Source organism: Astatotilapia calliptera, chromosome 5 (assembly GCF_964374335.1).
Source record: "Astatotilapia calliptera chromosome 5, fAstCal68.1, whole genome shotgun sequence".
NCBI lineage: Eukaryota > Metazoa > Chordata > Actinopteri > Cichliformes > Cichlidae > Astatotilapia > Astatotilapia calliptera.
Genome location: NC_137426.1, coordinates 24,904,844 through 24,930,874, shown reverse-complemented (window position 1 = coordinate 24,930,874; position 26,031 = coordinate 24,904,844). Strand labels below are relative to the sequence as shown.

Here is a 26,031-nt window from a genome sequence, read left to right as displayed (position 1 = left end):
CTGGTCTCAACCAAACGGAGCATGAATTTCACTTACAAAATATTTTCACTTACAAAAAAAATACAAAACTGAAGTCAGAGAAACCCACAGAAAAGCAGCAAATGAAGGTGGCTGCAGTAAAAGCAAACACATTTGGTGACGTTCAAGAATTTTAGAGTTCAGGTAGTCATTGACTGCAAATGATTTAGATCCAACTATTTAACTTAATCCTTATAGTTTAGAAAAAGCTACAAGAGACCTTTCCAACTTGTGTAAATCTACAGTTCTCTTTCTTAGATCTTCACTCTGTTCTTATACCATTGTTCTGAGTACTGATCTGTCCATTGAGAAACTACCAGTTATCATAAATCATGATCACAGACGAGAATTGTATGTATGTATATATTTGATTTATATATATATTTATATATGAACCCTATGTATTCTTTTAGACTTTTAGACCCTGTATCGATTACAGAAAATAGTTTCCATCACATTTAACAAAATCTCCAAAGCTTGTGACTTTGTAGTGACTTTCCCTAATGAGTATGGCATTAGACGGGCTAACCTGCTACTAAGTACAACAGCAAAGCATTCCCACCATATCCACAGTGCAAAAGCCAGGATTTAAAAATTTGCCTGGCCTACAAAATCAGTCAAATTGTGGGACAAGGGATAAAAATGCAGTGCATTCATTCCCACATAAAAAGGACACCTGGTCACCCAAGCTGTGACACTTGTGAAGCATCAGAGTTAAATACCAAGTATAAGTCAGTTGAATGTTTTCCCAGTATTAAAGAAGCAAATAAATAATAATTATTAGTAAAAGGAGTACAAGACTTCAGTTTGTTACCCAGCTTGGCATTTTAGATAATTAAAAGTAAATGATGTTTTTTCACGCAAACAGAGTGCTGACTCAGTGCTCCTCTCAGGTTGATAGCTGCTTTGATGCTTCTCTCTGATGCTCTCAGCACTTTGTAGGCTCTCCCTGATTTATAAAAAGCCCAAACTTTAAGATGAAGGGGAAAAGTAATGATTAAAATCCAAAATACTCATGAGTATTTCCTCAGGGAAGCTTTTCTTCTTCATGGAAGAAGTGCGACTTTTCAGTGCAAAAATAAACAACAATAAACAGTAAAGCTAACAATCAAACTTAGCAAGGAATTCCAAAATGAAGTGCTGAGCGCTAAATTTATTTGACAAAAGATACTTAATACGATCGAAGGCGGTATCTACGGACACTGCCCCCAGGAACAAACGCATATCCGCTCTGTTTGGTCATTTTGGCGGACTTTAGAGTTTTCACTTTTCCAACAGTCCTCGAACGCAGCATATGCCCTGACTGGTTTTCAGCATGGAAAGAAAAGGTAACGTAGCTAACTGAAGCAAAATGCTTTTTATACGGATTCTTGTAGGAGATACGCTTTTCTTTTCGACATTTATCAGGCCAGTTGTCTGCTGAAACGATAGTAACAACTAATGTTATAACAAGAAACGTTAAGAACTGACAGAAAGTATAAGTGGACCATGCGCTCTGCTCTCTCTGTGTATGTGTTAACAGTATGCTAGCTATAGCCGTCATAGTAGATTAGATGGTGGACAAAGTATGCGGAAAGTGTCGATCCGAATTAGAGTATAAATGATACACACAGTCCCAAAAACTTTAAATAAAATTTACCAGGGGTCCACATGATAATGGAGAAAGGGGAAATATCACATTCACTGTGAAAAGCACCAAGTTGGCTATTAGCAGCTAACTTAAAATGCCTCTTTTATGTGAGGCAACACACCCCTGAGGCCGGTTTTCTGTCTATTTACGTACGCGGAGTAACCTGCTAGCCTCATTTGTTGCTAATATAAGTTTGAACTACGAGTTACACCAGCACTCCCTGGAATAAAAAGTCACGAAAACGGCTTTTGACATGGTGTCGTGTTATAAAGATACAGCTGCTATATTTGGAGCTGTGCTTTATGTTGTACCACTTTCCTCTCTGCTCTTTAGTACTAGCGATGCAAGCAAGGAAGAAGAGGACAAAGCCCCGGAAACCTGGCAAAAAGTAAGTGAAGATGGACCTTTCTCTTGTTTTTACACCACAAGTTAATTTATATTATTATAAAGACACAAAGCAGATGGTTCAGTCCTGAACACTGCTCGGCTGCTTTCTATCATTTGGCTCTTATTCGATCATTTGCAACGCAGACTGATAGTTGCAGCATCACATTGTAACGCTTTATAATTGAAGATAATTTTAAGTTAGTTCATAATTATAGAGAAAGGGCTTTGATATTTGAGGGTTTTTGAGTCAATTTTAAACATATTGATGCTTCAGATAGTTTGAGTGCATGGTTTGTCACAATTCGTGACAGTTTTATAAACTTTATCACCGTGGTTAAAGTGCATTATTTGACCTTTATAACATTAAGGGCAGAGGAGAATAGATTTTAAACAGCAACCTAATGAAGGCACAAAAAGGCAAATATATGTGTGTATGGAGTGTATAACATTTGCAAGCTATAGATGTTTACAGACAGTTGTGTATTCAGCTGTATATGTATGCATATGCACGTGTTATGTGTATACAAAACAAAACAGAACACACAAAATGTATTTGCATATATTTAACTAAAAATACCACTTGGAATACAGATGCTACTTTAAGACATATGTTAAACAATAAAAGCTACTTCTGGCTGCTCTCTTATTTACAAGGGGTCGTGACAGCGGATAGCGCCGCAGTTTGATCTGGCAGATTTTTTCATACAGTGGATACATGGCTGGATTCCTGATGCAACCACAGATGCATTTGTGTGTTTACACCTTCTATTTTCATTTTGAGACAGCTGTGCAAGACAATGCATCACATGTTGAAACGGAGACCTTTGGTTATTTATTTATTTAATTTTTTAAAATCCATACATGTGTTCATTATTTTGAATTGGTTGCCAGCAACACGTTGAAAAATTTACATTGTTATGCTGGAATAACCTTTCCTGAAATTGTCATGAAGATGGTAGCAAAAAGCTTGCATTCAGCATTAATGGTGCCTTCACATATGTACATGTTACTTCTGCACGTGTATACATAGTAAGGCTTTGATTATAATGGATTATGGACAGTTAGAGTACCGTTGGTCGAGTAGTCATTTCTGTTATAGTTCGTTGAAGTCCGCTGCTGGGACGCACGTGTAGTTGGTGCATTGCAATGTAAATTTTCCATAGTCGAGTCTCCACAGTCACAAAAAACAGGCAGGCACGAACCCTTGTCCTCACTGTCTGATGACAGAATCACTTGGAGGACCCTAGTGGACTCATTATCCAGTAGGGCTGCCACGATTAGTCGACTAGTCACGATTACGTCGACTATCAAAATCGTCGACGACTAATTTAATAGTCGACGCGTCGTTTGAAGCTTTGTAAGATCCCAAAAGACGCAGGAATTAGTAGGATTTAAGAGTGTAATAACGGACTGAAACAGAAGATGGCAGCACTGCATGTACAAGGATGCCAGCTGCCGTTAAACCCCGAAGAAGAAGAAGAAGCTCTGTCCCAGAATTCATAGCGCGGCCCAGCTCAGTTTCCAACAATGGCGGCAGCTAGTTAGTTTTAATGTTACTCTTATTATTTTTTCTGGGTCACAAAATAAACGTTTAACATATTTTCAGGCGAGAATGTAGATGTGTAAACCTCAAATATCTGCTCAGTTTATCAAGACACCGCATATTTTCAAAAGCGCGCCGACGTTTTCGGAGACGTCTGTTACCCACTAGCTCGATAGCTAGCCGGGGGCAAGGCTAACTAGAGCCGTGAGAACACCGGACTCCCGGCAGATCGTTTTCAAACCCACTGCCGTCTTTCGCTACTCAGGTTAAATATATATAAGTCACTTAGATATCTTAAAAATGTTATTGTTTGGCTTTTTTTAGTATTTTATTTGTTCCTGAGTAAATCGGTTTGGCTGAGATTAAAGTTATAGTTCTTACACAGCTGAATAAACGTCAAGCAGACAGCTGATTATCAGAAGTGTGAGATGCTGTAAAATTTACTCCGGTGTCCTGTTATATTTTAGATAGCAGGGAGTTGATTAAACTTCACCGAAACAATCTGCAGATTTCATTAAAATTTAATAAACTATCATCTTGTCTTTATTTTTAGTTAGCACAGACCTTAAACACTTAAAGCTTTAAGCTAATGATAGTTATATAAGAGCAGATGCTGCTGGTGCAATAAGCTGTACATTTTACGTCCAATGGATGATGATCTGATTAGTCGACTAATCGCAAAAATAATCGGTGACTAGTCGACTATCAAAATAATCGTTTGTGGCAGCCCTATTATCCAGCTTAATGTCCCCACACCATCACAGGTGCTTTTTTGAAATCTGTGCAGATCACAGGTTGAATGGTCCCTTTGTTCTTTAATCTGGAGGATGCATGGTTTCCACAGTCATTAAAATTTGCTACAACCCTTGAAAACTTTTTGCACATGAAACAATGATGCACTGCATGTATATTCAGCATAGACAGTGTAAAAGATGGAAGTAGCATCCGGTTGAAGAAAAATGAAGTCAGTGTGGAAAAGCCTTCAACCGACATTCTAGCAAAGAGTGATAGCAGAGGGAAGATGTTCCTCTGCCAGGAGATCTAGAAACACTTTCCCGACACTCAGTTGCCCATTTCACGTCCTACTGAATAAAACATTAGGTCAGTTTTGTAAATTTGGGTTATTCTAAATGCCAAAAAAGGAGGCTAACAACTTGGTTAATGATTGACAAGTGCTTAACCAATGAGCTTTTGGTTTCACCATCAGATCCACCACTCACTCGTTTCAAAGCACAGAGACAGTGAAAGCGTTCGTCTTGAAGCTTCTACACGGGACTTCAGAAACCAGTGCGTCATCATGGTGGCTACGTCCATCTTTTATACAGTGTAAGGTGTTCAGAAGAAAGTGCTTACTTGCTCACTTACCAACACACAAGTAGAAACCATTCAAGGATGGATCAAATCTTCTTTTTCCACTTTTTTCCTCTTACTCTGTCTCCCTTTTGCACTATCTGGCTCTTTTTGTCTCATCTCTCTCTCTCACTCTCTCTCTCTCACCCTTACTCCCATTGTGGTCCTTCCCTCCCGCTCTCTTGTGTCAGTCGCTCTGTTGGGGCTGCTGTGCTGAAAGGACACAGCAGCTAGTGTACAGTTAAAGAGCCAGCGGAGAGCACATGGACCTGGTCTCAGGTCACAAAAGTCTTAATCTAGCTTTAAAAAGACCTTTGCCAGCGCTTATTTTAGTTCATCATAGACTTGTGTAACAAAGCTTTAGGCTAGTGTCTTCTTAGTCATGTGGCTTCTGGACTGGATCTTCTCCATCAATTCAGCTGTAGTGAAGCTTGCCAGCGGTCTAACATGCAAGTGAGTAGCACTGCAGTTCTCTTGTGGGAAGCGAGTCAGACTTGGAGCTTGCATGTTCTGGTTCTTTAATCTGCCACGATGGGAGTCAGAGTAGTGTTTTAGTGTGTGTGTATGAGTTTGTGTTGCTAGTTTAGACAGAGCTTGGCTGACATACTGATGTTCTGATCCCATTTTTTCCCCTTTATTTTTGTTTTAAATTAGGGAGCACGTTCAGGCTTTTGCCTTACTAAGCACCTCACTGCCTGTTCATGTGTTTCACTTAGTCCTTTTACAAGTGACTGAGAACAGGATTGGAAGATTTATGCTTGTCACACAGGACCTTATTTCTGCTTCCCTTAAAATTTTATTTCTTGTTTCAGTTGCAGACTTGTTTTCTTGTTTGTTTGCATCACGTTAGACAGGAAACATTTTTTTTCCCTGCAAATTTCTGTGCCTCAGATTTTAATTTTAGGACTGCGGTCCTCTCAGGCGACTGAACACGAATAGCCATTATTATATTTTCCAGCACCATTGCTCTCTGTTATATTTTGCTTTCATTGCTCTCTTTTCTCTTCTAGCCATTGCTGCAGTTCATTACATAACACATCAAATCTTTCATCATCTGCAGCTGACTACAGCTCTGTGTTGCTCTGTTTCTCTCTCTCTTGCTTTCTTTTTGTCCTCATGCTGTAGGTTAACCACTGTTCTTTCTTCCGTCTTGTCAGAAGCAGAATAAATACACATAAACACGAGTATTTTTTGTGTGTGTGTGTGTGTGTGTGTGTGTGTGTGTGTGTGTGTGTGTGTGTGTGTGTGTGTGTGTGTGTGTGTGTGTGTGTGTGTGTGTGTGTGTGTGTGTGTGTGTGTTGGGTGTCATGGGGAGGCGGGTCACATCAGGCCTCAAAAATGTCGGGGTTTCAGCTGTTTTTATGGAGGGATTTGTTTTTGTGAACCATGGAAATCTGCAGTGGTTTAAGTAGTGGTGTGCTGGCCTCTCCCTCCCTCTGTGTCTTTCTCAGGCTGCTTGGAAACCTGGTTTGTACAAAAAAACTCTGCGTGTAACATAAAACACTGTCTCTATTAAGACAAATTTCTGTAAAGTTAACCCACATAGCTCTGAATATCGGAAAGAACATATTATATAAAGTTGGTGCTTACACAGCAGGTAGATGTAAATCATTTCTGTGAGGAAGATTTGAAGACGTTAACAAGCATCCTTTGCTTCACTCGTATGCCTTCAGTAGGTGTTCGAGTGCTTAAGGCAAAATGCTGCACCACACACATTTAGACTTTGTTTGCACTGCACCCTGAGGCCTTCGGCACAGATACCTATTGCTGCTGTTTCATTTTGCTGCCGAGGCATTTTGCATTGATTTCATTTCGAAGGAGCAAGTAGGGAAGCTAAACTTCTTGGCCATACTCCATCCTCACAAGCTCCACTGCTTCTGTGTGCCCTTGTTTGTTTTGCTCTAACGATCTGATAGGGCTGGATGGGTGGAAAAAGTTTGGCTAGGAGAAAGCAGGAGATGCTAACACATTCTGTCAGATCAGATGTGTGCTCAGAAGTGACGGGCATGTAAAGTGATTGCAGTTTTTTATAGATTTTGTCTCTCTGACGGACAATAACGGAATAACACATTTACAGACTATTTATTGGGTCTTTGTGTACAAAAGAGTTAAACAGTCAGCTCAGGGTGACCAGTTTTGTTGAAGCTGTGGCTGTTCAAATTTTGGCATGTGGTTATGTTTGCTTTAATCCCTAAAAACAGGAGTGTAGATAAGAGTTTTGGTTCCAGAGGCTTTCTAGACCAAGTAGTTTAGACCTAATATATTTAAGCAGGCTTTGGCATGAACACGAAAGGTCTGCAGGGAGAACAACACAGGGAATGCACTGGCTGCAGCGTGATCTCAAGATAATCAGTTATTTCATGACCACAGTTTAGCTTTTTATTATTTATTTATTTTTTAGATATCAGCTATCCTGACAATTGCTTACCCCACCAAAAGGATTAACCATTGTGGCCTAGAGGGTTAAGTTATTAGATGGCAGTCAGTGGGTTCCTGAATTGGTTGTTGTTGTTGTTGGATAAAAACACTATCTGATTATTTTTCAATGTATAATAAAAACTGGCAGCAGTCACTGAAACACAGAAAACTGTTTTGAACTTCAAAGTGACTGCGCAAAGTTTATAGAGCTCTTTTTTTCACAGCTTCTCATTGTAATTGACCAGGTTGCATTCAAGTGTGTGCACACGATAACAAATCTGAAACTGCAGCAGAGAAATGAGATTCAGTTATCACACATTTCTCTATTGACACATATGCTTTTACTTCTACTAGATTTTCATGTGTGTTCTGGGGACGAGTACAAACCAAGTAACTCTCATATATAGAACGAAGGTGGATTTGCTGCATTGTCCAGATTTTGTATTATTCTGTAGTTGTATCTAATTTACTGTCTCAGATATCTTCAACAACACAAACATGGTACTCATAACTGTCTGCTTTTGTAGAGATAACTTTTATTTTGTACTTTTGTATAATTTTATCTTGCTAATTTAGATAATTGGCTGTAAAGCAACATTACTGAATTGTTTCGTTGACTCATAGTTTGTAACTACGATTGCAATGCACTGGAGACCTGTTAAATACTGTTGGGTTCTGAGGTATCCCAGAGCCCATACAGTGTACGTTATCTTTATTTTAAAAGGTTTTCTTTAGTAACTTCAGTACGTGTTACACGTTGTACAACATGTTGATCATTTATCCCTATGTGTATGTTAGAAGTTGGAAAGAAGTTGCTAAATCATTCATGTCCCTCAGGTTGCTTGTTGGTATTCATTTTCACTGTGAGCAAGTATATGTGTGGAGGGAGAAGAAGGTTCAGCAATCTCATTGTGCGCTGTTGGAAAATGTTAAATGGCCAATCACAAAAAAATGGCCCCAAGTCATGCAAAGCTATTCCAATACAGCTCCAGAAACTTGTGAAGTGCAGTAGCATTTCAAGTTGCGGATACCTAGCTGATTCCTTCCCCATTGCATGAATCGTCCAACAGTTTGAAAGTCTGCCTTTCTATGAGTAAGGTCTGATGATTGCACAATAAACTGCAGCATTGATGTTTCCGTGCAAATATGAGTAAGTGAAGCATTGTTGAATAACAGGCAAGCGCGATGGTGATCGACAGACAGAGAGGGGGAATAGAGAACAGTGTTGTTTTGGTCAGATTGGTTTGTGTATGTGTGTGTGTGGGGGGTTGATGTCGTCCCTCACCTGCAATGCAGTGCTGGGCTGTATCATCCAATCATGTCCCAGCTGTCGGCGAAAGAGGGCTGGGCCAGAGGCTGACGACAGCCAAGGAGAGTTCTCGGTCAGACGGAGAGAAAGAGAGACGTGAATGTGTGAGAGAAAAAAGTGAGCGAGAGAGTCGGGGAGTGTGCAGTGGTACCCTGCGCTCCAGGACTCAGCCTCAGTGCTCAGCCTGCAGTTGAGCCTCTACATTTCTCCTCTCTTCGCTCGTATTCCCCATCACTGCTCTGATCCATCCTCTCTCCTCTTCTCTGCTCTCTTCTGTTATAATCACTGCTTTTCAGTTGTCAGCACTGATCGCTTTCTCCTCCTTCTCCTCCACTTGTACTTTTTTTTAACTCTCTCCATCCCTTTTCTGAACCTCTAATACCTCTTTCTTTTCCTCCTGTTGGATGGAGTAAGAGGCTTTTTCAACACCTACACCCTCTCTTCTCTGGGTCTCCTCCCTGCATCATCCCATGGGTATCCGTGCATCTTGCAGGTAAGAGTAGGATGAGTGTGTATGCGTTTGTTGACAGCTCCAGACGAGATATGACTCACGTCCAGGTGTTTCCAGTGCTGCAGAAGTCCTTGATGTATCCAGGTTTTTGTCGTGTGATCTGAGGTCATTGAACTGTCTCGGTCCAAGTGTCGTCGTACCGCAGTTAAAGGGGGGGGGACCAAACAAACTTAGATACGTGATCTGGAAAAGCATGATTGCCTGCTGTGTTTTGGCTTCAAATGTGTGAATGCTCTTGATCGGTTGGAGGTCGTGCTACATTTTTTTTTCTTCTCCTGGTTTACATGCAGGCATTGGTTTCTAACCTCCACATTTCTTTCCCCCTTTCTGTCCTAATGCTGTCAGCTATTTTTAGTTGTCTTTGGATTCAATGTCCAAAAAAACTTTGTGGCTGATTTAAAAACTGTCAGCATAAATATGTTGATGTAGTTCTCTTTATTGACATGTCATGGATCTACATATAAAAATCCCTTCATTGTGTTTAAACATTACAAAAGAAGCTTAGAAACTTGGAATCGGTTCTTTCTTTTCTTTTTTCTGTTTTTGTTCATTGTCGTTGTCACTTTAGCACTTTCCTCCATAAAGATGACATTTATTGACATCCCCTGTACCCTTATTCACTAGCTTTGACATGTCCAAATATAAAGATGTTGTTTCAGGACTATTAGAATAATATCCAGGTTTTTCCATGAGTAGCTGCATAGGCAGAGACCACCCTCACCTATTTTTGATACAAATCTGTTTTGCTTTTCATCATTTGTATATTAGGAATGAAAGGAGTTAGGCCTTTTGAATGGTTTCGCTCAATGACTGTGCTCTGTTTGCTCTGAGTAAGCAAGCAAATTTAGTTTTGTTTTGCCTTCATCAGACTGTTTGTGTTCATATTTCTTGCAGTAATGTGCACAAAGTCTGGAGGCAGGAACGCTTCTGTTAGTCATAATAGAAATTCACCTTGTAGGAGTTGTCAGCTCTAAAAGTAGTGCGGTTTTGGTGTTTATTCACTTGAATACTGCAATCAAATCTAAGGGGACCCAAAAATTTTCAGGGGTGCATACAGTCCAATCAGAGGGCAGGAAAAAATGCGCGTATGCCCATTTCAGTGACACCTTTTCAGGAGGAATTCTCACCGCAGGCGGGTGAATGTGTAATGCAGACGCAGAACGAGTAATGATACAAAACCTTTTTGTCTTATTCTTTTTTCCTTTGAGGATACCTCCCACACACAGCAGCTAGACTGATATCAGCAGGCCTGTAGTGTTATTGTGATATTTAAAATATCACAGATCTGTTGTACTGTGTTGGCAGATATGCAAATAGAAAGTGCACTGGGTACATGTTTCACTGGCTGCATTTGTATCTTCTCCTCTCTTATACACCTGCATCATAAAGGCAGAAGTGGTCAGGTTCCAAGCAGAAAGCCTATTTTAATTTCACCTACTTGAACTCCAAGCTACTTTTTGTCACTGTAGAAAAGGACTTTGGTTAATTAGTTAATCTCTGCAGTTCTGACTTAAGCTCAACATTATAATTGCCTTCCTCCCCTAAGGAGCAGTAATAAACAGCTGAGTTGAACAAACAACTAAACGTGACACAGCTTTGCGGGCACATTTTGTTAAGATGCATCCACAGTGGTCATCCTGCTCTGACCCAAGCCAATGAACTGATTAGCTATGCACACTAATCCTAATTACTTTAAAATTGATCGCAACTGGAACACGATAAAGTACCGACCGAAGCAAATTTAGCATCTCCACACATTTTCTTTTTCAGAGGGTGCACAGTAATGTCAGCTGCTTATTACCCTGTCACTTCCTTTAATTAGCTGCAAATCTATGTGAACAACATGCTGTTATGCTTTAGCTCCAACATTGTACATTAGCTGGATAAATGAATCTGCTTAGACCTGAGATCATAAGAGATTTTATATGTGAGATTGGAACATCTATTCAAGGCTGGAAGTATTATAAAGAAAGAATCTGTCAGCTGTGAGGAAAAGCATCTGCCTGCACTGCATACAGAAAACATTTCTTGCTGGAAGCAGTGAGCTTTTATCTTACTTACCTCCACAGTGTACCGTCACCAGGGGGAAATAGGGTAGCCCATTATAAGCACTTTGGTTTTATTGATGCTCTTATTTCTGGAGGAATGGTTACTTAGATTTAGCTGATTATTTAATTTATTCTGATTTTAGATTTTGTTGAGGCTTGACTTTATATAACCATTTACATAGTCAGTAGTCAAACATTGTGCCGCTCTTGGAAAAGCAAGAGAATTGTTTTTGTTTTCAGCAGCTGAAGCTTAAAGAAACTGTGACATGCTGTTAAATCATTCTTCAGGGGCCTTCAAACATGTTTGTTTGACAAAATAAACACTGTGTCTCTTTCACTTTGAATTTTCCAGTATGAGCACCTGTAGACTTCATTTTTAATATGCAGTTAGTCATTTTTAGATAACCACTGCACATCTTGCTCAGTTAACCATCGTGAGCCTAAATCATATATTTAACTACATGGTATTTCTCTTTGGTGATATTATATATTAGTGCAGTACATCACTACATTGTTTTTGGTGATGCTCTACAACCTGACACTATGGATTCAAATTGTAGGTAATTACGTCAAAAGTATTGAAGTAGATTATTATTATAATTCATATTTAAATAAAGATAAAATCGCATTAGAAATGGTGACATTATGAAGACCCATAATGGTTGTTACCTTATTGGCCTGCAGTTTCTTGTTGCACACTTTGGTATAAATACACACACGTAGCTCAAAGCTTAGAAAGTTCATGATCTTGTAAATCTTGCGAGAATCCAGTTGCCATGCAAAGTAAGATGCTTCAGTCTCTGTGTGGTGTTTTTCAGGAAACACAAGTCACGCACCTCTTCTCTTTTTCTGCTTTACATCCTGTGTGTAGCTAAAAAACAAAATAGATTCTGGAGCTTAAGAGCTTACATCAGTTTCTCTCATTGATGCTGGCACTTGCTTTCATGCTGTTATTATTTTTTTCAAATGCTACTCCAGAAATGTGCTACAGTGGAGTTGAGTAAATTATGTCTAATATTACTTGAAAGGAGAAGGATGACAAACTGAATTAAGGGAAGCCTGTGGAAGATTAGATATTAAAATGGAGCCAAATAATAATAATAATAAATATATTAAATAACTGAAAATAACAGTAATATAATAAAGTAAAGCACGGGAATAATTTAAAGCATGTTTTTTTGGGGGGGGAAATATGTTTTTGTGGAAAAATACATGTTTTGCTCTTTTAATGTAATTTTTTCTAATTGTTAAAAAGGCTTTGGACTCTCAGGAGGTAAAATAAGAAAGAATTTATAAGTTGAAAATGCCCCGCTTGGCAGCAGCTCTGCTAACCAGGCCACTTGGCTTCTCTGATCCAATTTTGTACTGCATTGTTCTTGTCCTGACCGACGTCTCTGTACACCTACAGTGTGATGAAAAAACTGCTCAAAAACAAAATACTACTGCATTTAGATTTTTTAAAAACATTTTCACTTTGCGTTATTGTTTTTTGTTTTTTTTTAAAAATGTGTATAACCTAATATTTAAATGAAGTCACTTTGACCCAAATTCCTCGAACTCTCAGGAGTGAGTAAATATCTGTGATGCGCTTGTCAGACCTCCTAGGGCGGGGAGAAATGGTTTTGGCATGTAAACGTATGTATAAAGTCACCACTTTAGAAAAAAGTGCCCCATGTTACTTTTAAAAATACACAATCCTATAAATAAATAAAGTATTTTCTTTGTAACTTGTAGATTTAATGATGATTTTGAATATCCATTTCCTTTTCCAACCATCTATTTCTTCTGTTTATCCAGTTCAGTGTTAAGAGGGTGCTGGAGACTACCCCGGCTATCATAGGCTAGAAGGTGGGGTACAGCCTGGAGAGGTCGCCAGTCTTTTAGAAGCCTAAGGCCTTCTTACCGTCAGTTTTTTTCCACCATTTTATTGATATTTCAGAGCAGAAGTTCAGAAGTTTACAGATTTTATTGGGGCGGATGTTGCAATAGTTTGAAAAGATGAGACTTTGTGGAAAAGCATTCGGCAATGTGCTAGCTTGTGGTTTTGAGTTTTTCTCTTCATATGTCAGCGCTGATGTTGCTATATTGTCTGAGTGGGGACACCTATTATTCAGGTGAATACTGCAGTGGCTGTCTCCACCTTAATACCGAGCATAAATAGAAGTGATTGCATGATCATCTTTGCGGCAGCCCATGAAGTGACCAATGCAAAGGGTATGCCTGCACCTTAATGCTGCGTTCCAGATACCTCGGAACTTGGATGTTGGATTTGGCGTGTACCAGGAAAAGCAAGGAAAAACAATTTTTTTTAATTCCAACTGGGAACTCGAATTTTAACTTCCAACTTATTCCGGGATGCACCATGACACATAGAGGGAGTTCCCAAAGTAGAACCTGCACAGGCACGGGGAGAACATTCACTTGCCACACAGAATAGTCGGCGGATACAAACCCAGGACCACGATCTGCTAACCACTGCAGCATTGTGTTGCCGGCTACTGGAAATTAAGGAGCTTAACGTGACATCATTTCACTTTAACTTATTCTTTCTCAAAATACACGCTAACTGTGGTTACTTGTTATTCAGTTGATAACAAGTAACCAAGTAGAGTCAGATGATTACTACCGATGTATAGTTGTTCTCAGAGGTTTACATCCACTCACCTTGGATATGAATTTCATGCTAATTTTAATGATTTCCTTTAATTGATTGGAATGATTGTACAGCATACATCTTTAATGATTTTAAAAAACAAGAATTGGGTGCACAAGTCTGAATTTGTTTTGAATCTTCTCTGATCCAGACAGGGTCAAAAGTATCCTGGCTTACATATATACATCAATATTAATACATTGAAGCTCAGACCCTTTCCATAATGGCTGTCATCACAGAAACATTACACTTGTACTTTTTAGTGGATTGAGAATTTATCCTGATCCTTGATATTGTTCATGAGTTTACAGCACGGTTTTATCCAAAATAAACTCTTTGACATCCATCTTTGTGAGCCAGTCTGACATCATCTTTCACCAGCTTTTCAGCCATCAATGTTTTTTCTTTCACACTTCCCTTTCTTCCTGTCATTTATGTTCCTGAATTTCACACTTTCCTGTCTGTTTTACCACCCCTGTCTCTCTGGTTCTCTTCTTCACCCAGACCAGAGCCTCATGGCCGTGGAGGCGGCTCTCAGCCAGGTCAGGCAGAGTCTCCGTTACCAGAGCAGGATGAAGAGATCTTGGGCTCTGATGACGATGAACAGGAGGACCCCAACGACTACTGCAGGGGTACGATCTCTCTTACTCTTTACAATGAAATGTGTGTTTTTGTGTGAGGGGTGTCATTTTTTTCTTTCTTTTCTTTTCTTTTTTTTTAAAATGCATGAAGGAACTCAACAAGCAGGCAAACTAAAGTGTCCCAAGAAAAAACTGGGTCTCAGCTAACACATCCTCAGAAATATCTTCAACACCTCTCTCAGACAGGCTGTCGTCTTCTCATGCTTCAAAGCCACCACTATACTGGAGCCAAAACAAAGTTCCAGTGTTGTCCAGTATAGATGTAAAGCTGGTGAACATGCCACCCAGGCTTTCTGTAACACTTAAAATGTTACATGTTTTAAACTCTGTAAACCTTTTTACTGATGATGATGATAATATATTATCAACACTTCACCTCAGGGAGGAGAAACAGGGGGACAAGGGAGGGCGGGAACAACTGAGTTGTAGGGGCTTTTCTACACGGTGCAATATTTGCAATATTTGTTTTTTGTTTTTTGTCTCTTTCTTATATTTGACTGTGCAATAATCACTGTGCAATATACTCACTCAAATGAGCAATCCTATTCATCCATATTGTATATTCTGTATCTATATATGTGTATATATGGTGTATTTATGCTTATATCCCTACTCTCATCCCCCTTAATGTATCTGTAACATGCAACTTCTTTCGGTGCTTTGCTACTGGAAACTGAATTTCCCGGAGGAACCCACCCGAGGGATTAATAAAGTTTCATCTAACCATCCCAGTCATATCATATCTGGATGCTCTCAGTCTTCATTCAACCTTCAACACCTGCAATTAGGACTTGCTTCTGTTATGCGTGTCTGTACCCACCAGTTTTGTGTCCTCACATCACTGACATTAACTGACCAAGAAGAAATGAACCAACTTGCTGGTCTTTGAATGCCCCCCCCCCCCAAAAAAAAAAAGCAAAAAAAAAAGCTCTTTGCATATTTGCATAGAAACAAACAGAAAACACCACCCCACTTTAGTTTAGTTTCACCCATTTCAGGCTAATTGCATGAACAGTAAAACCTTTAAGCGAAATCCTCCTGCAGGATATTCTGTATAAAATTGTTTGACAATGCATGTGCCTTTGGTCAGGTGGATATCACCATGTGAGGATTGGAGATCTGTTCAATGGGAGATACCATGTGATCCGTAAGCTTGGCTGGGGTCACTTCTCCACTGTGTGGCTGGCCTGGGATATCCAGTAAGTTTGCTTTCACAAAATATTATTAATTTTTCTGTGTTTAGAATTAATCACCTGACAACCTGATTTATTTATTAAAGAGATTTTACTTTTAGAGATCAATGCGCGTTTCTGTAATTCAGACACCAGTGTGGCTAACATTTGATCAGACTTATGTAAGTTGAGATGCTGAATTTCAGACAGAAATATTACCAGATAAATGGAAGGAAATATGCACTATAGCACTTCAGATTGAAGGTTGTATTTCGATTCGTTCAGAATTCCAGAAATGATGGCAAAAATCTGCCCAGGTTACCCGAATATTAGGGGTGCAACGATATTCGTATCGATATTGAACCGTTCGATACAGTGCTTTCAGTTCGGTACGCATATGTATCGAACAATACAACATTTGTAATTTATTTTATCAATTTTCCTTCTGACGATGCTGTCTGTGTTGAGCGCTCAGTGAATCTGTGTTCGACTACTCCGCCTAGGCTGCACTGTCGAGCGCAGATCCACTGAGCGCTCAACACAGACAGCATAGTCAGAAGGAAGAGCGCAGGGCAAGCTAGCGAGACAGAAGTTAAGCTCTCCTTGCAACAGGCAAATTGAACGTCATTCAGATCTGGCCTTTGGAATTATTTTGGTTTTCATGTGACGTATGACCCTGAAGGTAAGCGAGTCATGGACTAAAGTAAAACAGTATGTTGGATGTGCCATGCAATGCTCAATTACATGGGTGGGAACTAGTGTGTTAGCGCAGTTAGCTCGTTAACGTGTTGGCCGTCTAGCCCCATGCACGGAGCGATCGGCGGTAGCTCGTTAACGGAGATTTGCCGTGTTGTGGCGTTAAGGTCATTTCAACGAGATTAACCTGAAAGCACTAGCGGGAACACAACGAATATGACTGCACATTTACGCCGACATCATCGTAGTGCAAAGACAAGTGGAAGCACAAAAAAAAGCAAGCATGCTACTAACTTTAGCCGAGTCATTTAGACAGCTGTTAGCACATGATTCTCCTTATGCTGCTGAGAATATAGCCCAGAAGAAGCGGATAGTATAGATTTTATTTTGGAAAGAGACATTTCTCTGTAATAAACTCTCTTTTCCAAAGATGAGTGATTCCTCAATCAGACACAGGGCTTGCAATATCGCTAGCCCGACGTCCCGGAGCTAGCGATTTTTTCAGTCGGGCTACCAAAATCTATCTCTTCCCTGCCCGTCGGGCTATTGTAGGAAGGAAAAATATATGTCAATGCTTTTGCATTCTTTCAGAAATGTAGCTGGGTAATTATGTCATTGGCATCGGTGAGCCACTGTCAATATGTGACATATTGAAGTCGCGTTTGAATTTGCGCTTGTTTTTTTGCTTTCACTTTGCAATCGTGCGAACTGTGTATAGAGAGCGACAGCACTGATTGGTGAGTGATGATAATTTGTGCACCAATTCCTCTGACATCGTCTTATCAATCGTTAGCTTACTATGCAAACATGACGCAGCAAGCTTAAACATGTGAGAGGTTGATCGCGCAGAGAATCGCTGAGCTTATGTGAGTGCGTGTGTAAAAGCATTTCAGTTCTGCTGAGCCAAATAAGACAGGTCAGGGTGAAGAAGTGACAGCCAAAGAAAAGCTTACCACAAAACGGAGAAGTTATGACAAATCAGACTATGAGGCAAAAAGAAAGTGCAGCTTTATGGTTTCATGGACAAAAGAATTTCTGTGGCTGCAATATGACAAACTAAATAACCAGGGCTGCACATAAGTGGTCCGCAGGTGCGCATTCGCTGTCAAAATAAAAAACACGCACAAGGGTTAGGGTTAAATTTAAAAACTGTACTTTTGCGTTAAAATATATATTTATAATTTTAATAAATGACAAATTAAAAATGCATGAACATTTTTTTGTATCGAAAAAATATCGAACCGTGACACCAAAGTATCGAACCGAACCGAACCGTGAATTTTGTGTATCGTTGCACCCCTACCGAATAGATATTGGAAAAACATGGTACACGAATTGGGACTCATTTGCACTTACCCTGCTTCTGTCCAAGAAGCTATTTCACCAAAATCTTGCAAGAGAGTCAAAGGTTGCATTGATCCGGTTGATACCGCAGGGTCTGAGAGGTCAGCTGGTAAATATCTGTTACAATTACTATTGACAGCAGTAATAAATGCATTATGATTAGGTTGAAACATGATGCTCCTACATATCATATGTTGTTGGATATGGTCTGGGAGATCTCTTAAGGCTTCAGAAAGATTTATTCATCAGGAGTTGGAGACCTGTTTTTACAATATTTTAAACATCAAAGAGAGAATTTTAGAAATCTGTGTTTTAGATGGGGGCATGACATTTTATTTTATTTTATTTTATTTTAGTTTAATTGTTTATTTTCTTTTTAAAAACTTATTATTATTGTTTAAAAAACGCGTTAGTGTCATACATCATTATATGAATGATGATGTACAAAATGTGTAAGAGTAATTTTACTAGTAGACAGAATAGGTATAAGATGGTGATAGAATTCTAGCACAGCCCCAGTCTTTTTAAGCAAATGCAGCATACACTGAACTGTATAATGTGTTTTACTCACTGATTTTGTCCATGTAATTTCCAGGGAAAAGCGCTTCGTGGCCATGAAGGTTGTAAAAAGTGCTGAACATTACACTGAGACTGCTCTGGATGAAATCAAGCTGCTGAAATCAGTAAGGCACAGCACTTTACTTCACACAGACTCATAATGTAGATATCCCACAGCTCACATCACCGATTGTATCTCTTTTTTTATTTCTCCAGGTGAGAAATACAGATCCCAGTGACCCTTACAGAGAGAAAGTAGTGCAGCTGCTAGATGACTTCAAAATTTCTGGCATGAATGGAACTCGTATCCTATATTTTTACTCTGTCACAAATGAAACATTATCCTTTAAGTGGTGCAAACTAACCAGTTTTCTGACTCTATCAGCTGATGCCTGATCATTCTGTTAAGGAAGGCATTAGTGGCTTGACAGCAGCTTAATTGCTAACTGCCCTTGTCCCTCCTGCTGTTGTTGTCTCAGTTTGATGGCATGGGCATAATGATTACATTCATTTCCAGGCCAATTAACTACAGTAGTGATGAACGTCCAAGGGTAAGACCACACCACCTCAGGCTGGATGTGAATTTAGCTCATCTGTGTTGTTGTGCTTCAGTGCAGACATGCTGACAAGATGCATTTAGACTGACAGTCATTGGAAAGTCAGGATATCGCAGTTTAATTACACTCCATATTTACATTTGTTGTTCAGACATTCATTTGAACTTTGTCTTTTCAGTGTGACAGTGTTTGATATAGTGAAGCTCATGCTATCTCCATCTGTCTTAGAGCTCTGTGCTGTATCCTGTCTAGACATCCTTTAAATTAGTAGTGAAGCAGTAGATGGAGATTGTGTTTGTGATGTGAAGAAAACATGGGATTGTGTGTGTGTGTGTGTTCGTGTGCACTAGTTGATATAGAAAAACTCTAATTTGCAAACACTATTTCAGTCCTTGACTTCCATTTCTCCAGATGTGTGTATGGTCTTTGAAGTACTTGGGTACCACCTGCTTAAGTGGATTATTAAGTCGAATTATCAAGGGCTGCCTTCGCCCTGTGTTAAAAGCATCATACGACAGGTACTGAACAGCAAAACACAGACAGGTTCTAGTGGGAGAAAAGTGTTTGTCTTTCAGTGAAGAAGATGGTTATATCAAAACTATCTGCCATCATGAATGATGCACTTTAATTGATATTATGGGAGACGTTCACCTTTAACCCTGAATCTGACTTTTCTGAACTACAGGTTCTGCAGGGTTTAGACTATCTCCACACCAAGTGTAAGATCATACACACAGACATCAAACCGGAGAACATTCTGCTCACTGTGAATGAGCCCTACATCAAGAAGATGGCTGCTGAAGCTACTCAGTGGCAGAAGACTGGCACCGCACCTCCCTCGGGTTCTGCAGGTCGCAACCTTTCTCATTCAGATCTTTGTGGTTTGATTGACTTGCTGCGTACAACTAGGAGATTTGCTGTTTAGGTTTGTCACCAGGTGCTGTGACTTGAGGTGTTTCAGATGTATTTATGTGGCGGTGAGCCATAATCTTCCAAATAATGCCATTAGAGAACTGTCACTGCAAGTAGTTTATTTTAAGATTGTGTGAAGAAGCACAAACAAGAAGTTCAGAATAAAATGTTTTTCCAACCCTATGATATAATCCAGTGTATGCCATGTACGTATTCAGAGACTAGAGTGTTTGTGGATGTTTTTAATAAAAGTGGAGAGCTTAGCTGTGTGCTGCTATGAGTCACCGCTGGATTGGTTATGGAAATTACCAGCTTGCTTAGAGGAGTGTGACCCTCACTGAGCAGGGTGCCACTGCAGACAGTCTATTAGTACAGCACTGGTATGAATCAGCTCAGCCACTCGAACAGAATACTAATAATAGAGGGACTGAGGATGTGCCACATGTCATTCAGCAACATAAATCTCTATTTTTTTTTCTCTTTCCTGCAGTGAGTACAGCCCCAACTTCCAAACCAGTAAGTTTTCTTTTTGTGTTAAGCAGATCTTGTGCAGGACTTTGTACAAATTTACATTTGAATGAATTCAAAATGCAAACTATCCTTTTTCTCCCTCTCCCAGACGGCCAAAATGTCAAAGAACAAAAAGAAGAAGATGAAGAAGAAGCAAAAAAAGCAGGCCGAGATGCAGGAAAAGAGGATACATGAGATGGAGGGAGGAGCATTACCCGACACCCGAGAAGAGGAGGATGACGAGGAGACTACGGAGAACACTGAAGATACGTCCTCAGCCACTCTTTCTACGTCTGCCACGCAGCAGGACATCACTAACCATACTAACGCAGGTAAATGAGAGGATAGACCCTGGTCAGGGTCATGAAGGGCAGCCGATAAGTTTTAGTTTTATTTGCAGATTGAATTCATGTTTGATCGCACAAGATATATTTTTCTTTACAAAATAAATTATTCTCTTTTTGCTCCAGACTTGACTCCCGAAGAGCAGTCTGCTCATACGTCAGGGCTAAATGAACAGAGGGAGGTTACGGCCGATGACGAGAACAGAATGGAGGTCAACTGCAACGGCCACGCCGCCACACCGGAGAATGAGACCAGTCTAGAGGTTCGAGGGACCGAGCAATGTACAGAGGAACAGGAGGATCAACAGGATGCAAAGCAACCAGAAAGCAATAAAGAGACCGACAATGCATTTTGTGACAAAGAAGAGCGGCCATCCTGTAACGGAAACTCTGATACCGAGCTGCAACGTCCCCCTGCTTCACTCAGTCCAGACTCTGTCACTGTAGAGCTAAAAGAGGGAGACAAGATAGAGGAGCAGATGGACACTCTAAAGGAGACCAAAAGAGAAAATGAGGAAGAGAACAGCCAGGATGGTTAGTTTGGGGGGGGGGGTATTAATGTGTATTAATTAAGAAACTGATATCTAAAATACAGTGTTTACAGCAGCTGAGACCAGAGGAATCATGTCTTTTAGTTGTCAGATATGTATACGTCCATTTAGAATATTCTTCAAATTAGGGTGAAAGTTCACTTAATGATGAACTGATGAACTGGTGGTCAGACATCATTATCACATCTTTAAACACGATTTCTGACTTTAATGATGGGTTCAAATAAAGTGGCGACATCTTTTCTAAAAGGAGACGTCTGGACAGAGTACAACTTAACTGGTTGGCAGAGACATACCTCATGTTTATAAGGCGGTAATACTCTTGGATATGCAAAGCCTCTTGATCAATGCATTGCTCGTGAAATTGGTACAATATTTTGCATGGCTACTACCACACTGCAGTATTAAGGATGGTAACCCATAAGAAGACTGGGAGAATGATTTGGAGTACACCAAATCACTTTTACCAGTGTGGCGCAATGAATATGGGTTGTAAGGTTTGTTTTTGTTTTTCTGTAGTGCGCATTGCTAATGCCCTCCAATAATTAATTATCTTGACAATATCCTGCAAAGAATTGCTCTGCAGACACACCAGCTTCACTTTCTTCTCCTCTCTTTAACAGGAGCAACAGGAAGCATGTTAGTAAACCCCCTGGACCCTCTCAATGCTGACAAATTGCAGGTTAAGATTGCTGACCTCGGCAATGCCTGCTGGGTGGTGAGTATAATATTCAATAAAACTTTTTCTGTAAAAAACGTTTAAGCAGAACTTGAAACATTCACTGTCTTTTTACTGTAAATCTTCCAAGTTCATGTTTTTCATTTTGTGACCCAGTCTTCACTTTTCTGTTTTTATAGCACAAACATTTCACAGATGACATCCAGACACGGCAGTACCGCTCTCTTGAGGTGTTGATAGGAGCCGGCTATAGCACACCAGCAGACATCTGGAGCACAGCCTGCATGGTAAAACAGACTCACACACAGTACACCTGTATGCAAATGAACTGATCCCACAAACCCCCACTGAAAAGCAAACTTAACATAACTTATGTTATGCAGAAGCTTTCAGTGTGACGAGGAACATATGTGTCAAAACCCCTGGTTGAAGGAAAAGAGAACATGGAAAAGAGGAATATAGAGACACCATGGACAACAAACCGGACAAAACACAAACTGTCCAAGAGAGCAGGCAACAGGTTTTGATATAAATTAATGGAGAGTGGAGAAGATCTTAGGTCATTGTGAGAAGTCTCCAAGCAACCTTAACCTGAAGCAGCAGATCTAAAAAGATGGTCTAAGATTCCCTAATTCAGCCCTAATTATAAACTTTATCAAAAAGAAAAAATTAGACTTAACCTTGCAAGAAAGAGGCATCTTATCTCCTGAATCCAAACTGAGAGGGCTGATAGCTGAAGATACTGCTTCCCATTCTACTTCTGAAAACTAGGAACTGAAAGAAATCCTCTCCTCAGAGATCAAAGTGCTGTATGGCAATATTGTCTCATTATTAGGTTTATGATGGAGCTTTGTCATTCAGGATTTTGTATTTTAGGAGAAGGATTTTAAATTGTAGTTTGGGTTTAGAAGGGAGCCAGTGGGAGAGTATGATCTCTCTTTTTTTTTTTGTATTCGAGTTCTTATGTACTTCTTTCCTCAGGCCTTTGAGCTGGCTACTGGAGATTACCTGTTTGAACCCCACTCTGGAGAAGACTACTCCAGAGATGAAGGTTGGTGTGGTCCAAACATCCATATATCTAAGTTTAACTAGAGAGCAGTTCCAGCAAAGACGAGCTTCCTCCTACACCTCGTTTCGACATATTGTGACTTATGTCTTATACTGAAGAAACAATAGTGAAGTCCATCTGCTTTTGTGTTTTTCCGCCTCACTGTAGATCACATAGCGCTGGTCATCGAGCTGCTAGGCAAAGTCCCTCGGAAGCTGATCTTGGCAGGCAAATACTCAAAGGAGTTTTTCACCAAGAAAGGTAAACATGGCCGCCTGCTACCACCCCTGCAGCAGCTACATCCAGTTCAACCTTAATATACTCTCAGGTATTTGGTGCAGAATTTCTATTTTAGGCCCAACACCTGATGGCTCAAGGGAACAGCCATCTGCTCGGTTTGAACTAGCAAATTATAATCAGTGCAGCTATTTCAAGTTTATAGAGGTGGTGCGGTGGATTTATCCCCACAAAGTCTACAGAGAAAGTGCAGCATGAGCAGCAGTAAGAGATCCCACTGCGTGTTTACTCAAGAGATACTCAGGCTTGTTATAGAATCACTAAGAGTACAATACCAGGATAATTATAGTTATGAATATGAAATGGAGATAAATAGATTTGAAGCCTATGAATTCACTTCAGATGGTTCCTACATGCTCTGTGACATGTGATCCCACATAGTCATGTTCAGTTACATGGGTGGTGAATAGATTCAAGATTCATTTAAATGTCATTATTCAACACATGCTTGTATAATAAACTTTAAGATGTAGCCCGTTACATTAGAAATCAAATATTAAAAAAATGTATTTTAGTCTTTATGTTAATAAATGGAACATGATTTTTGTGGTGACGCGAGGAGGATCAGTTCAGTAGTCTCACAGCCTGAAGGAAGAAACTGCAGCAAAGTCGCAGTGGATATTTCTGCATTGCTATGGGCTCTGCAGACACTTCATGACATCAGGATCAGTGATGCTCTGTCGATTGGTGCTGGTGATGTTCTGGGTGGTTTTAATCACCCGCCTGCAGAGCCTTCTGCTGGTGGGTGTGCATAATTTATACTGGGTTGCGATTCCTTCAGACAAGATGTTGTCTGTTGCTCTTCTGTGCAAACAAGAGCTTTAGACGGGAATGTATCCTTGTTGAAGTTTGTTAAGTAGTATACTTTGTGAGCTGTCTTTATGCTGTGGTTGTGTGTGTGAGTGGTTTCCAGGTAACTGAACCTGTTCACCTGCTTCACTTTGCTCATGTAAACAGGGACGTGTTTGTCTAGTTGTTGGCTAAAATGTGGAGGTGTATTGTTGTGATTGACGACTGCGAAAAGTGATTGTTTGTGTCGATGAAGCAGCAGATTGAATTTTAAATGTGTTTTCCTCCCAGGTGATCTCCGGCACATCACCAAGTTGAAGCCTTGGGGTCTGTTTGATGTCCTGGTAGAAAAGTATGAGTGGTCCAAAGAGGAGGCCCACTCTTTCAGCAGCTTCCTGCTTCCCATGCTGGACCTGGTGCCTGAAAGAAGAGCCACCGCAGCCCAGTGCCTCTCCCACCCATGGCTCTCATCCTAGAGGATGCCTGCACACACAGCTGCATATTGTGAAAAGGATAAGATGGGTTTGAAGGGCTTAAGCTTGAAAACGTACAGTAAACAAATACTTCCATTTCTGTGAGAGCCTGTGATTCCATCGTGCCTGTAGCCTGTTGTCACGGCTCTCACGGGTCTACTTACATTCATCGGGAAGCATTGAGACGATAGACAGACTGCTGCTGAATCTCTGTTCTGTTAGGGAAGGAGAATAAAACAGGCTCAAAGTACTCTCTCAGTATTTATGACTTTTTGTTACTGGCTGAATAGAACTTATTGATCTTATTTTCCCTTTTTTGCCAGCTCCAGATTTTTCTCTTCTGCTCATTATTCTCTGTATTTTAGACACAAGAGATCATCAGGTTTAAAAGGACATTTTTCTACAAACGCAGAAAGGTACAGGATGCTAACAGAGTTGTAACAGTAACCATCAGAGCCACTTTCGATTATCATATAGGTCACTTAGAAGTCAAATTTGTCTGTTTGCTCGTCATCATGTTAGGTGTACCAGCTTTTAAGCCTTTAAAGAGAGTGCAGAGAGCTCAAAAGTGATAACTACATATTGCTTACTGGAATGAAGAGCAGCTAGTAGCTTTCAAAGCACCGTTATCAGAGAACTTTTTACATTTGTATACAGGTGCAGGTCATACATCGGGAGTTCAGAATCACACTGATAGCCAAACTGTTGTGTCGGTTTCTTGTGTAAGTAAAGATTTTTAGCTTCAGCATTAGTTTATGTTGACTTAAGAGAAGTACTTGACACATTATAATGTGAAGAAAAAAAAATCAGAGCCCTTCTCTTTTTCATGCATGAGTTGGCCAAATGCTCTTTTACACCCGGGTTGCTTTTTTTTACCTGATAAGTTTAATTCCCACATTCACAGTCAAATCCAGCGATAGGTGGATTCACATCAAGTGTACAGTACAGTGTACCAAAGAGTCGGACTTTGATTTCTCCTTTTTTTGAGCTTGAAGCTGGAACAGAGTGAGGGCACAGTCAGTTCTTTTACACGTTCTTTCTTTTTTTTTTATCTTTAAAGGTGTGTATTCAGGTGTATAAGAAGGTGCTGGATGTGAAAATCATAGATTGTACTTAAAGTTATTGTAATATTCCTTTCAGTCCTATCAGAAACATGTTGCTTGTTTTTCTATAAAGGCTCGACTGTCCATGTCTCATCATTTGATTTTTTTTTTTCTTTAGGCAGTAAGAATAAATAATTTTCAAAGTTTCTCTGGGTTGTTTATGTCATTGCTTTCCACAGTTTTTTTCCACTTAAATATTCTCTCCATCACTGAACACAGATGCATGTGAAAACACAAATGTCCAACAGAAGTAGCACAAAATGGTCTTTGAGCTGGCAGCAGCGTAGTGCAGGGTATGTGCAGGGATTGGAACCCATGTGAGAGTATCACACGTAATGGGTGGAGTCAAATGAAGACACTTAGGCAACATCTTCCTAAACTTAACAGTATTTACAGATGTGAAATCATCCCTTAAGTCAAATATCTACTGTATATGCATATGGAAATATGTCTCTTAAGAGAGCATGAATGCTAAAAATAAATTACAGAA

The 26,031-nt window shown here is 39.9% G+C and overlaps 1 protein-coding gene across 2 annotated transcripts; it reads left to right on the top strand.

Annotated features, from left to right (window-relative positions):
• Positions 1-1,213: 1,213 nt before the first annotated feature.
• srpk1b (SRSF protein kinase 1b) lies at positions 1,214-25,687 on the top strand. 2 transcript variants are annotated; one of them, XM_026168375.2, is made up of 16 exons: positions 1,214-1,346; positions 1,982-2,036; positions 14,372-14,499; positions 15,599-15,707; positions 18,316-18,403; positions 18,495-18,582; positions 19,247-19,353; positions 19,521-19,686; positions 20,238-20,263; positions 20,367-20,589; positions 20,728-21,135; positions 21,776-21,870; positions 22,011-22,118; positions 22,813-22,882; positions 23,048-23,140; positions 24,257-25,687. In XM_026168375.2, the coding sequence occupies exons 1-16, from the start codon at positions 1,334-1,336 to the stop codon at positions 24,439-24,441; spliced, it is 1,962 nt and encodes a 653-aa protein (XP_026024160.1). In that variant the 5' UTR covers positions 1,214-1,333; the 3' UTR covers positions 24,442-25,687. The 2 variants fall into 2 exon arrangements, with proteins under 2 accessions (XP_026024160.1, XP_026024161.1); XM_026168376.2 differs by lacking the exons at positions 1,214-1,346; positions 1,982-2,036 and adding an exon at positions 8,830-9,148.
• Positions 25,688-26,031: the final 344 nt, after the last annotated feature.